The sequence below is a fragment of the Salvelinus alpinus genome, chromosome 37 (assembly GCF_045679555.1).
Source record: "Salvelinus alpinus chromosome 37, SLU_Salpinus.1, whole genome shotgun sequence".
Classification (NCBI taxonomy): Eukaryota; Metazoa; Chordata; class Actinopteri; order Salmoniformes; family Salmonidae; genus Salvelinus; species Salvelinus alpinus.
Genome location: NC_092122.1, coordinates 8,551,639 through 8,564,290, shown reverse-complemented (window position 1 = coordinate 8,564,290; position 12,652 = coordinate 8,551,639). Strand labels below are relative to the sequence as shown.

The 12,652-nt window shown below is 47.6% G+C and overlaps 1 protein-coding gene and 1 non-coding gene across 6 annotated transcripts in view; both read right to left on the bottom strand.

The window, feature by feature from the left end:
• The window catches only part of LOC139566090 (signal peptide, CUB and EGF-like domain-containing protein 1), a 68,925-nt gene that overhangs the window by 3,110 nt on the left and 53,163 nt on the right, over positions 1-12,652 (bottom strand). For 3 of the 5 annotated variants that reach the window (XM_071387001.1, XM_071387006.1, XM_071387003.1), the window contains 13 exons: positions 10,314-10,430; positions 8,821-8,943; positions 8,420-8,539; positions 6,531-6,629; positions 4,886-5,002; positions 4,424-4,600; positions 4,017-4,211; positions 2,861-3,022; positions 2,275-2,442; positions 1,668-1,829; positions 737-934; positions 367-519; positions 105-184 (listed from right to left, as the gene is read on the bottom strand). In XM_071387001.1, the coding sequence (XP_071243102.1) occupies positions 105-184; positions 367-519; positions 737-934; positions 1,668-1,829; positions 2,275-2,442; positions 2,861-3,022; positions 4,017-4,211; positions 4,424-4,600; positions 4,886-5,002; positions 6,531-6,629; positions 8,420-8,539; positions 8,821-8,943; positions 10,314-10,430 (1,871 nt within the window). The remainder of the gene's footprint in view (positions 1-104; positions 185-366; positions 520-736; positions 935-1,667; positions 1,830-2,274; positions 2,443-2,860; positions 3,023-4,016; positions 4,212-4,423; positions 4,601-4,885; positions 5,003-6,530; positions 6,630-8,419; positions 8,540-8,820; positions 8,944-10,313; positions 10,431-12,652) is intronic. The other 2 variants (XM_071387002.1, XM_071387004.1) reach the window with 1 other exon arrangement.
• On the bottom strand, positions 2,606-2,678 carry trnak-cuu (transfer RNA lysine (anticodon CUU)). Its single transcript has one exon. It is a non-coding gene; the product is annotated as a tRNA-Lys (tRNA).

Below are 12,652 nucleotides of genomic sequence, written 5' to 3'. Positions count from 1 at the left end.
GGAGGGAGTTATCAGTGAAAATAATATACTATACTGTGTATAGTTATATCTATTAATTACAATATATAATATACAGTAATTGGACATAATGGAGAGTTGCTTACTTTCAGTATCTCTTGGTGATTCTCTGAAGCGTAGAGTCTGCCGTCCCGGACAATGTCCTCTATCAGCTGCTGGTAGTCCTCTTCAAAACAACAGACAGGAAGAAACACAGGGTTACATTATTCAGCTGACACAAAAAGTGTATTAATATTCCACCATCAAACACACCTTGTCACACTGTACATTATAGTTGACTTAATAAGGCACAGGTGAATGTTAGGGAGTCTGAGCAGCTTAGAAGTGTAGAAGCTACAACAGACTGACCATCATAGGTGACATAGGGGACTTGGAAGCCCTTGCCACTGTTGCCCTCATTGGACTTGAACTGGATCCAGAGCTTGCGGGAGCGGGAGGTGAAGGCGATTGGCCGCTCGTACGTCTGACACGTCTCATAAGTGGTGATGGAGGTGGGCAGGGCTAAGGGAAGAAGAGGGAGGGGCTACATTTAATTGACAGACAGATGGACCAACCAAGAGTTTGGAATCAGCTGAAATAATACTTGATGAATATTAAAATAGCAAGATAGACTAACTACAATAATGTAACAATCGAATTGACTGGCTAGCTGATGAAATTAAATATCACGCTGTCTGATTGGCTGGCACAGTAAGAATGATTTCCTGGTTGTGCGTACCACTCTTCCTCATGACGAGCACATCTCCACACTCGTCTTCGATGGGGAGGAAGATCTCAGGCACCACGATGAGGATGCGTCTCTTGTGGGGGGGGTTGATGGTCCAGATACAGTCTACATTGGACGGGTAGTCCCCGGGGTAGTTAGGAGACTCAATAAAGCCTGTGAAGTCCCCCAGCTCACCCCCACACACCTGGTCTAAGACAGGGAGAAGAGACTTGGATGAGTCAGGAAGCACTGGAGACTACGGCTTTGAATTGAACTAATTTAGCAGCAAGGAACATGTCTATAGCTTAGAGCAGTGGTTCTTTTTGTTTTTTTGTAACAGTAGAATGCACAAGGTGACATTTCTAAATTGGTTAGTGCATCATCAGTTCCTCTTGTCATGTTAGTCATTGCATACATTAGAGAGCTATTTATAACTTGTCAGAAAAGTCCAGATCAACTAGCCCGTGTCAGCTACTGTTTTTATATTTTGTTTTTTTAGTCCACAGATATTGTTGTAATTTTTTTGTCGCTCAGATATCACATGAATACACATTAGACATGGCAAAATGTATAGGATTGCAAGAAAATCTGCTTCAAAACTGAAACATTTTCTTTGAACCCCATGACAAAATGTGTAGAATTGCAGGAAATAGGCTTTAAACCTGCAAAATTCTCTCCAGTGCGAACAGTTTGCCATGACGTGCCTATAGAAATAGACGTGGCGCACGCAGGGGGGGAACACGGAACACGGAATGTGTTGGGGAACACGGAATGTTCCCCAATGCTGGAAGGGAGGCCCCGAGTGAAAAAGTTTGAGAATTTAGAGTACAGAGGAAACTGAAATGTTTTAGCACGTGTCACACCAAGACAACTTGTCATTTGAGTCCTCTAACCATGTGCAACACTAAAATAATTCACTGCACTAATGGGAGACTGGCCTTACTCTTGCAGTGAGAGACGTTGGTGGCTCCGTCAAAGTCGGTGGTGGTGTTGCCAGGGCAGGTGATGCAGTAGTTCTGTCCAAACTCTGACTGGTAGGTACCGGCTGGGCAGCGGATACAGCGGTGGTTACTGGAGTTGTAGTGGTGTCCAGGAGCACAGTGGACTACGGAGAGAAAAACACACAGCCACAAACATGAGAGTAATACATGCACTCTCTCTCTCTCTCTCTCTCTCTCTCTCTCTCTCTCTCTCTCTCTCTCTCTCTCTCTCTCTCTCTCTCTCTCTCTCTCTCTCTCTCTCTCTCTCTCTCTCTCTCTCTCTCTCTCTCTCTCTCTCTCTCTCTCTCTCTCTCTCTCTCTCTCTCTCTCTCTCTCTCTCTCTCTCTCTCTCTCTCTCTCTCTCTCTCTCTCTCTCTCTCTCTCTCTCTCTCTCTCTCTCTCTCTCTCTCTCTCTCTCTCTCTCTCTCTCTCTCTCTCTCTCTCTCTCTCTCTCTCTCTCTCTCTCTCTCTCTCTCTCTCTCTCTCTCTCTCTCTCTCTCTCTCTCTCTCTCTCTCTCTCTCTCTCTCTCTCTCTCTCTCTCTCTCTCTCTCTCTCTCTCTCTCTCTTACCTTTGGCCTCACAGTCCCTGAAGGCGACAGAGCCCTCGTACTTGGTCATGAGGCCACCTCCACAGGAGAAGCAGAGTACGCGGCCAGGCTCCGGCTGGAAGGAGCCCAGAGGACAGGGGTTACAGGGACGGAACCCATCTGACGAATACTGACCAGCCGGACACTGGCCTGGGAGAGGTGGAGAGAAGAAGAGGTTTAACAAGGCTCTATAACATACATCTCTTCAACTGACCTATTATGCAGGAAGTAGAACTTCAATGTTTAATGAGATGGAGTCAGTTCCAGAGTACCGCTGGTGAGGCTATGAAATCCCTTGTGAATGAAAAGGAAACGCCCAACGTGGGGCTCGAACCCACGACCCTGAGATTAAGAGTCTCATGCTCTACCGACTGAGCTAGCCAGGCTGATCTATCTAAGGAACCATGGTCTTTGCTGCTCTCTAGAGGACAAAGTGGGAAATGCCTTGAAACAGACCATGGACTCCAATAGAACTGGAATACCGTTTAATAACCACAGGGTGGTGCCAAACTACAGCAGACATAAGACTGCCACAAGCACGCTCACACACACACACACACACACACACCTCCGCACTGGGAGACGTTCTTGGCCCCGGCGATACCCTGTCCCTCGGTGCTGGGGCAGGGTTCACAGGACAGCTGACCCATAGTGTCCTGGTATGTACCAGGGGGACACACGACACACTGATCATGGTCTCCACTATAGTACGTCCCCACACCACAGCTCACTGAGACAGGGAGAGAGATAGACGTACACACAGAGGAAGAGAGAGAGATGAGAGAGACATGTTTTGCATATCATGGTATGGTATATCCGACATACACTGCATAAACAGAGACGGAAGTGGGTTTTAGCCTACACACGGTGTCAAACTGCAGCTGTGATGTATAGGCCAAAATAAAGGAAACACCAACATAAAGTGTCTTAACAGGGTGTTGGGCCACCACAAATCAGAACAGCTTCAGTGCACCTTGGCATAGATTCTAAAGCTGTCTGGAACTCTATTGGAGGGATGCGACACCATTCTTCCATGAGAAATTCCATAATTTGGTGTTTTGTTGATGGTGGTGGAAAACGCTGTCTCAAAGCGCCGCTCCAGAATCTCTCTTAAGTGTTCAGAGGAACGGAGGAATTCAGTTACCACGGCATTGTTTTTAGCACTACCCACAGAGTTCTTAAACTACGGCCTGGTTCAACGTGCCAGTAAATCAGCACAATCGACTTTTCCCGTTTTTCAAATTGCCGGCGTCTTTGAGCTAGAATTGGGATCGTGTAGGCCTATACCGATACAGAAAATGAGTAACGGAGAGTAATGTATTTGTGGTAAGTACATGGGGGCAGCCATCTTTATGCACATTCACCATTGGGTTGAGATCTGGTGACTGAGACGGCCATGGCATATAGTTTACATCGTTTTCATGCTCATCAAACAATTCAGTGACCACTCATCCCCTGTGGATGGGGGCATTGCCATGGTAGACAAAAATAATGGCCAACTGGGCCTGCCCAGCATGTTATACATGACCTTAAGCATTATGGGATATTAATTACTTAGGAATTGCTCAGGAACCAAACCTGTATGGAAGCACCTGCTTTCAATATACAGTACTTTGTATCCTTCATTTACTCAAGTGTTTTTCTTTATTTTGGCAGTTACCTGTATTTGGAATAGTAAGCTACAACAACTCCATATCCCAGGATGCCTTGCACAGGATGCTCACCACACTTGCCGTCCCGTAAGACCTGTCCGGTGCTGCATTGCTCAACGTGCAGTGCAGGTTTCTGGGCCACCTCGTACTCGGTACCAGAGAACTGGATATAGAACTGCTGCTTGTTGATGGACTTCCTCAGGGTCCGCATGGCACTCTGTAACCTCTGCTTCATACGCTCCCTCACACACTCCACGTTACACGAGTCTGGGGAGTGGAATACACACAGTCAGTACACACACACACACACACAACAAATACACAGAGTCCACGTTACACAAGTCTGCAGAGAGGAATATACAAGCACACACACTCGATATAACAGAAAACTCACATTACTCACACCCATACAGAAATAGGTTACATGAGTCTAAAATGTGGCGTATATGCAATCAGCACACACACACACACACACTGACCTGAGGTTGCACAGTCACACTGACCTGAGGCTTCCTTCATCTCCATCTCAAACTCAGCTGTGATGTGGGAAACCTCTTTGGAAGGGGACTTGCGTCCACGCCGCCGCTTCTTAGACGAGTCACACTTCAGATTGACAAAGGTCACCTGGCAGTCGTCAGTACACGGGAGCGGACCCCCTGAGAAGAAGAGGGGGAGGATGAGGAAGAAGATAAGAAGAGGAAGTTGATAGGATGCTGTTGTGCATGGTTTAGTATTGTTTGTTTCAGAGTTATGGCAGGTGTAAGGGCACAGCTCAGGACACATCTAACTGTCAGTTATATTACTGCTACAGTATCTTGCATCATGTATACCTTCTTAGTCTTAGTTCAGTCTGTATTACTTGATGCTGCACACTCTAAGTTAGGAGTAGCCTGTGTTATACAGTACAGTTTGTACAGTCATTTAGGAGTAGCAGGATTTACCTTGCAGGCTCGGCTTGGACGTCTCTCTGTGTTTTTCCTTGTTCCTGGGTCTCAGGTGACACTTGGCATCTTTGACCTTGAAGCGGGCCTTCTGCTTGATGGGCGGGGGTAACGGATCTTCATTTACATAAAGGAGAAAGACACAAACATACACTAATGAATGACCTTTTGACATCCTATGAATAACATCATAATTAGGGACAGGAGTTTTATCCTGATCATCTGACCTGACCAACTCCTGGCCCTGATGATAGTCCACTGCCCATGGCATATGATCACAGACTTCAGAGTGCATCTCCAGGCCACCTTTATTGGTGTTCCCTGGTTGAGGTGAAGTTTAGGTCACAGAGGAACTAAGGCAGCCAAATGCTTCATCACGCTCTGCCTGTCTCTCTGGCAATAAAGGCAAAACCAAAAACCCACATCGTCCCGGTGATCAGCAGTCCAGCCGACACCAGGGAGGCTTGTAGACGGAATGTGTGTGTTTGTGTTTGTGTCTGTTTGTCGGTCATGTAGTGGGTGGTCGGGATGGCTGTCCTTTTAACGAGGTGCTGGAGACACGCAAGGGTCAGAGTGTGTGTGTGTGTGTGGTTATGGGTACGCTGAGTGGATAGGAACATTGAGATCGGAGCCAGGTAAACACACAGCACACTGAGAGGCCATGAAGAGCTGTGTGTGTGGCTCTGTCCATTAACCACTAACAACATACTCACCAGGACACCACTGGCTCCAGTTTGCTGCTGAAAAGCAGAGGCGCTGAATGGACTGAGCTGTTTGTGGTTTGGTACGCCACATAAAAGCTGTCTTGATCATTATCATCGTAACCATCATCATCATCATCGTCACATTCATCATCATCCTCACCGTCGGCATCATCTGCCACTTCAGTTATCAGAGCGTGGAATGACAGACCGTGATGAGAGCGTAGATGAACCGTAAGCGAACCATATGTCTGGGGGAGCTGTGAGATTCAATGGTGGACGGTCCAGGATTGGCACTCTGAGGTGAGCTGTATTTCATATCACTTAACACTCACACCCCCAGCCAGATGGTGAGTCTTTATATCTCTCCATCTCTCCATCTCTCTCTCTCTCTCTCTCTCTCTCTCTCTCTCTCACACACACATACTCTCCATCTCCATCTCCCTCTCCACCCCTCTCTCTCTCTCTCTCTCTCTCTCTCTCTCTCTCTCTCTCTCTCTCTCTCAGTGCATTCCTCTGGCCGTGCGAGGGCCCTCTCTCTCTCTCTCTCTCTCTCTCTCTCTCTCTTTCTCAGTGCATTCCTCTGGCCGTGTGAGGGCCCTCTCTCTCTCTCTCAGTGCATTCCTCTGGCCGTGCGAGGGCCCTCTCCCTGTCCAGAATCTACAGAGTGCTGAAGGAAATATAGGAGTGACAACATGGCGAGCACCAAAGGCAGGGGAGTGAAGATTCCGATGGAGGGAATGAAGAAATTGAGGAATTTAAACTCAACGGCAACGGGAGAAGTGAAAAGATGTCAACTGCATCGACGCCAAAAGGTCATGACCGAGCTGCGAGACCCTGATCTCATGGTATGTGTGTGTTTTAGCTGAAGTGGTATGGTTAAATATCTTTATATAGAACAAAGCATGCATCGCTGACTACATGTCCCATGATGCATTGCATACCTGCACAGGTGAGCAGGGCGGTGGTGGCGTTCCTCTTCTGTGGTGCCTTCACAGGTTGCACCGGCACACCACAGCTTAGTGTGTAGCTGTTCTCAGAGTCTGGCGGGACACACACACAAGTACATGTCAGTTACAACCCTGTCCATCCAAGGTCATTCCGTTTAGACTAGCTCTGCTTGCAGTATCCCTGTCTTCTGCCACTGGTTGACTTGTTTATGGCTATTAAACCAGCAGCACTGAAGGACAGGGTGACATGGGACATGAGGAAATATGGGATTGCTGTCAAAGTGATAGAGGGGTCCGTCTGTGGAGCAGTGTGACCCAATCTGCCTGTTACGCTAACTGCCTGGGGTGTGTGTGTGTGTGTGTGTGTGTGTGTGTGTGTGTGTGTGTGTGTGTGTGTGTGTGTGTGTGTGTGTGTGTGTGTGTGTGTGTGCTAACCGTCTGATGGCAATGTGTGTTTCTCTTGGCTAGTTGACGTTCTGATGGAGTGCGGAGGAGTAAAATACTTGTATTAGTTTTCTATGGCCTCACTTTCTCTAGTATTTAAGAGTTACAAGAGACTGCCATATGAAGTCTACCATAAAATAAAACACACTCTCACACACACACACACACACACACACACACACAAACAAATGCACACACACGTGCATACATACACATTTCCTTATGGATGGAGAGAAATTATGACAGATCTATGCTCTCTCATGAATGTTCGCGCACACTTACGCACTTACACACACACACACACACACACACACACACACACACACACACACACACACACACACACACACACACACACACACACACACACACACATATCTAGTCAGAAATGAGGGATGAAGACTTCAGAGCTCATAAAGCGGGATGTGAATGAAGAAGACGCAGGGCTTTGCATGCAACCACAAGAATTTAAAAGCTTTCCTTCTCCCCCAAATTAAGACATTCTCCAGAAAGATAAAAAAGCAATATTATTTCACTTTGTGTTTGAGCGCTATCCATCAGTCTCACACTACAGCAGCCAAGCCAAACGGAGTAGCTGTCTACTCAAAACAGTCCTAACAGAAATATGGCAGGCCCGATTAAAGAATGTAATTGTTTTACAGATGTTCGTCTGTGTTAAGCACATTCGCAGAAGGACCAGGGTGCCTGCATTGACAGCCAATAGCTTTAATGCCATGTATAGCCTTAGGGGCAACACCAGACGATATCACTCACAGATTGAAATACTTTTAGCTGAAATGCCCCCTGATGGATCCTTTGGCCAGTGACTGAGATAGGTAGGTAGGTAGATAGATTAGGCCTTAATCTGAGCCCTACATCCAAGTGGGAAACTTTCAGTGGAGCTCTGCTTGAATGGAGAGCAGCGTGAGGACTGGCCTTGGCCTCTAGAGGGCAGCAGAGAGAACGGAGTGGCTGGAGCTCGGTAAACCACGGATACACAGGCATTGGTCATTGATAAGAGTCAGCTGAATACTAGCGCATGGGACTAAACCTCACCAGACCAGTCCAGATCAGAGAAGGTAGAGGATTAACGTAGTTTAACCAGAGAAGGTAGAGGATTAACGTAGTTTAACCAGAGAAGGTAGAGGATTAACGTAGTTTAACCAGAGAAGGTAGAGGATTAACGTAGTTTAACCAGAGAAGGTAGAGGATTAACGTAGTTTAACCAGAGAAGGTAGAGGATTAACGTAGTTTAACCAGAGAAAGTAGAGGATTAATGTAGTTTAACCAGAGAAGGAGGGAGTGTAGATTGCAGATTGAGGAGAGTCGAGGTTAAAGGCTAGGATTCTGCTGGGGAGAAAGAGTGAAGGTTTCGTCTTTGAGTGAAACAGTTCCTCCTTGCTGTAAGGTGTGTGTGTGTGTAGGACTGAGCCACGTACCTGCGAGGAAGAGTGCGTTGGAAGGACAGGAGAGTGAGCACACCTCCACCCCTCCTCTCTTGTCACAGCTGAGCTGGGCGCGCGGCGCTGGCTTCCCGTCGGGCAAACACTTCACCGCCTCTGAGGAACAGAGAGGGTCACATCACCATGACAACCACCGACCCGTCACAGCACAAAAAACGATGACACACACACACACGCACACGCACACTCACACGCACACACACACTCTCCTATGTGTATAGAAGACACACACACACACACACACACACACACACACACACACACACACACACACACACACACACACACACACACACACACACACACACACACACACACACACACACACACACACACACACACACACACACACACACAGTAGACGTTTAGGTGCTTACTGGTGCAGTCCTTCTTGTTCCAGTGGAGTTTCTGACCGGGCGGACACAGACACTCATAGCCTCCCTGTGTGTTCACACAGCTGTGTTCACAGCTCCCGTTGTTAATGCTGCACTCATCTATGTCTGAGACACAACCACATAGAATACAGTCAGAGGGTGTGTGTGTGTGTGTGTGTGTGTGTGTGTGTGTGTGTGTGTGTGTGTGTGTGCGTGCGTGCGTGCGTGTGGGTACGTGGTTGAGTATCATCAAAGTTAAGGGCCTCCCGGGTGGCGCAGTGGTCTAGGGCACTGCATCGCAGTGCTATGCTGCGCCACCAGAGTCTGGGTTCGCGCCCAGGCTCTGTCGCAGCCGGCCGCGACCGGGAGGTCCGTGGGGCGACGCACAATTGGCTTAGCGTCGTCCGGGTTAGGGAGGGTTTGGCCGGTAGGGATATCCTTGTCTCATCGCGCTCCAGCGACTCCTGTGGCGGGCCGGGCGCAGTGCGCGCTAACTGAGGGGGGCGGGTGCACGGTGTTTCCTCCGACACATTGGTGCGGCTGGCTTCCGGGTTGGAGGCGCGCTGTGTTAAGAAGCAGTGCGGCTGGTTGGGTTGTGCTTCGGAGGACGCATGACTTTCGACCTTCGTCTCTCCCGAGCCCGTACGGGAGTTGTAGCGATGAGACAAGATAGTAATTACTAGCGATTGGATACCACGAAAAATTGGGGAGAAAAGGGGATAAAATTTATAAAAAAAAAAAAATAATAAAAAAAAAAAGAGTATCATCAAAGTTCAGAATGACATCCTCAGACAGAGCCTGTGCTACGCGTGAGTGTGTGATGTCATCAGTGTGAGACAGACAGCTCATGTCCTCTCAGTGCTCTATATCTGACTGACTGGTATGTGTTGACTGCTAATGGAACGCCCTTTAGACAGTGGCCTGTTTAGTCTAGCACTGAAGAACACTGCTGTCAGTCAGACAGGGTGAAGTGGAATCACAGCACACACACACACACACACACCCGTCAAGCCTACTGCCTCCGCACGACATGTGTGTGACAGGTACAACACACACACATGCACACACAGGCAGGGTCGCAGGTACGGAGGACTATTCAGGGGAACTGAGGTGTGAGTGTGCTTTCGGCAGCGCCGTCTGCACGTGCTCAGTCACCCCTCACCAACACACACAATGAAAAAAGATTTCTCTCTTTCTCCTTGTCAGTCTCTCTCTCCCCTCTCTTTCTTACTCTCTCTTTCTCCTTGTCAGTCTCTCTCCCCTCTCTTTCTTACTCTCTCTTTCTCCTTGTCAGTCTCTCTCCCCTCTCTTTCTTACTCTCTCTTTCTCCTTGTCAGTCTCTCAGGGCTTCTCACTTTGTGTCAGTCAATTCATTCCTATCAGTGCCTCTCTCTAGCTACCTGTCTGTCTCTTTCCCATATCTTTCTAAGTGTGCATGTTTGTGTGTGTGTGTGTGTGTGTGCGTGCAATCCCATGCATGTCTGTGTCCTCCTCACCTCCGCAGTGTGTGAGGCCGTACAGAGTGTATCCTTCCTGACAGACACAGTCGAAGCTGCCAGGGTAGTTGACGCAGGTGTGGTCGCAGGTCCTCTCAAAGGAACACTCGTCAATATCTGAGAGGAGAAACACAGATCGTATGTGATGCTACTACACACGGGGGCTGTCCAAAATGACACCATTCCCAATATAGTGCACTACTTTTGACTACAGCCCCATGGCACTCTATTCCCTATATAGTGCACTACATTGGACCAGGGCTCCTAGGGAATAGGGTGCCATTTGAGATGCTGCCATGAACTGGACCATAGTGAGTCACTCTGACCACGCCTTCACCAAGGACTGATGGTTAATATAGACAGTGTCTACATGACAGTTAGGACAGAGTTAACACTGACCATGCCGTCACCAAGGACTGATGGTCAATATAGACAGTGTCTACATGACAGTTAGGACAGAGTTAACACTGACCATGCCTTCACCAAGGACTGATGGACAATATAGACAGTGTCTACATGACAGTTAGGACAGAGTTAACACTGACCACGCCGTCACCAAGGACTGATGGACAATATAGACAGTGTCTACATGACAGTTAGGACAGAGTTAACACTGACCACGCCTTCACCAAGGACTGATGGACAATATAGACAGTGTCTACATGACAGTTAGGACAGAGTTAACACTGACCACGCCTTCACCAAGGACTGATGGACAATATAGACAGTGTCTACATGACAGTTAGGACAGAGTTAACACTGACCACGCCTTCACCAAGGACTGATGGTCAATATAGCCAGTGTCTACATGACAGTTAGGACAGAGTTAACACTGACCACGCCTTCACCAAGGACTGATGGTTAATATAGACAGTGTCTACATGACAGTTAGGACAGAGTTAACACTGACCACGCCTTCACCAAGGACTGATGGTTAATATAGACAGTGTCTACATGACAGTTAGGACAGAGTTAACACTGACCACGCCTTCACCAAGGACTGATGGTCAATATAGCCAGTGTCTACATGACAGTTAGGACAGAGTTAACACTGACCACGCCTTCACCAAGGACTGATGGACAATATAGACAGTGTCTACATGACAGTTAGGACAGAGTTAACACTGACCACGCCTTCACCAAGGACTGATGGTCAATATAGACAGTGTCTACATGACAGTTAGGACAGAGTTAACACTGACCACGCCTTCACCAAGGACTGATGGTCAATATAGACAGTGTCTACATGACAGTTAGGACAGAGTTAACACTGACCACGCCTTCACCAAGGACTGATGGTCAATATAGACAGTGTCTACATGACAGTTAGGACAGAGTTAACACTGACCACGCCTTCACCAAGGACTGATGGACAATATAGCCAGTGTCTACATGACAGTTAGGACAGAGTTAACACTGACCACGCCTTCACCAAGGACTGATGGTTAATATAGACAGTGTCTACATGACAGTTAGGACAGAGTTAACACTGACCACGCCTTCACCAAGGACTGATGGTTAATATAGACAGTGTCTACATGACAGTTAGGACAGAGTTAACACTGACCACGCCTTCACCAAGGACTGATGGACAATATAGACAGTGTCTACATGACAGTTAGGACAGAGTTAACACTGACCACGCCTTCACCAAGGACTGATGGTCAATATAGACAGTGTCTACATGACAGTTAGGACAGAGTTAACACTGACCACGCCTTCACCAAGGACTGATGGACAATATAGACAGTGTCTACATGACAGTTAGGACAGAGTTAACACTGACCACGCCTTCACCAAGGACTGATGGTCAATATAGACAGTGTCTACATGACAGTTAGGACAGAGTTAACACTGACCACGCCTTCACCAAGGACTGATGGACAATATAGACAGTGTCTACATGACAGTTAGGACAGAGTTAACACTGACCACGCCTTCACCAAGGACTGATGGTTAATATAGACAGTGTCTACATGACAGTTAGGACAGAGTTAACACTGACCACGCCTTCACCAAGGACTGATGGTTAATATAGACAGTGTCTACATGACAGTTAGGACAGAGTTAACACTGACCACGCCGTCACCAAGGACTGATGGACAATATAGACAGTGTCTACATGACAGTTAGGACAGCGTTAACATCCATGTTGTCAGTACAGTGTTGTGGATATTGAATGCATTGAGTTATGGGGAGTTGTTTGAACTGGAGTTGTTTATAGTGCTTTCCACTAAAAGGACAATACATCTGAGCTGTGAACTGTCAGTGGGGAGACAGTGGGGGTGTGTGTGTGTGTGTGTGTGTGTGTGTGTGTGTGTGTGTGTGTGTGTGTGTGT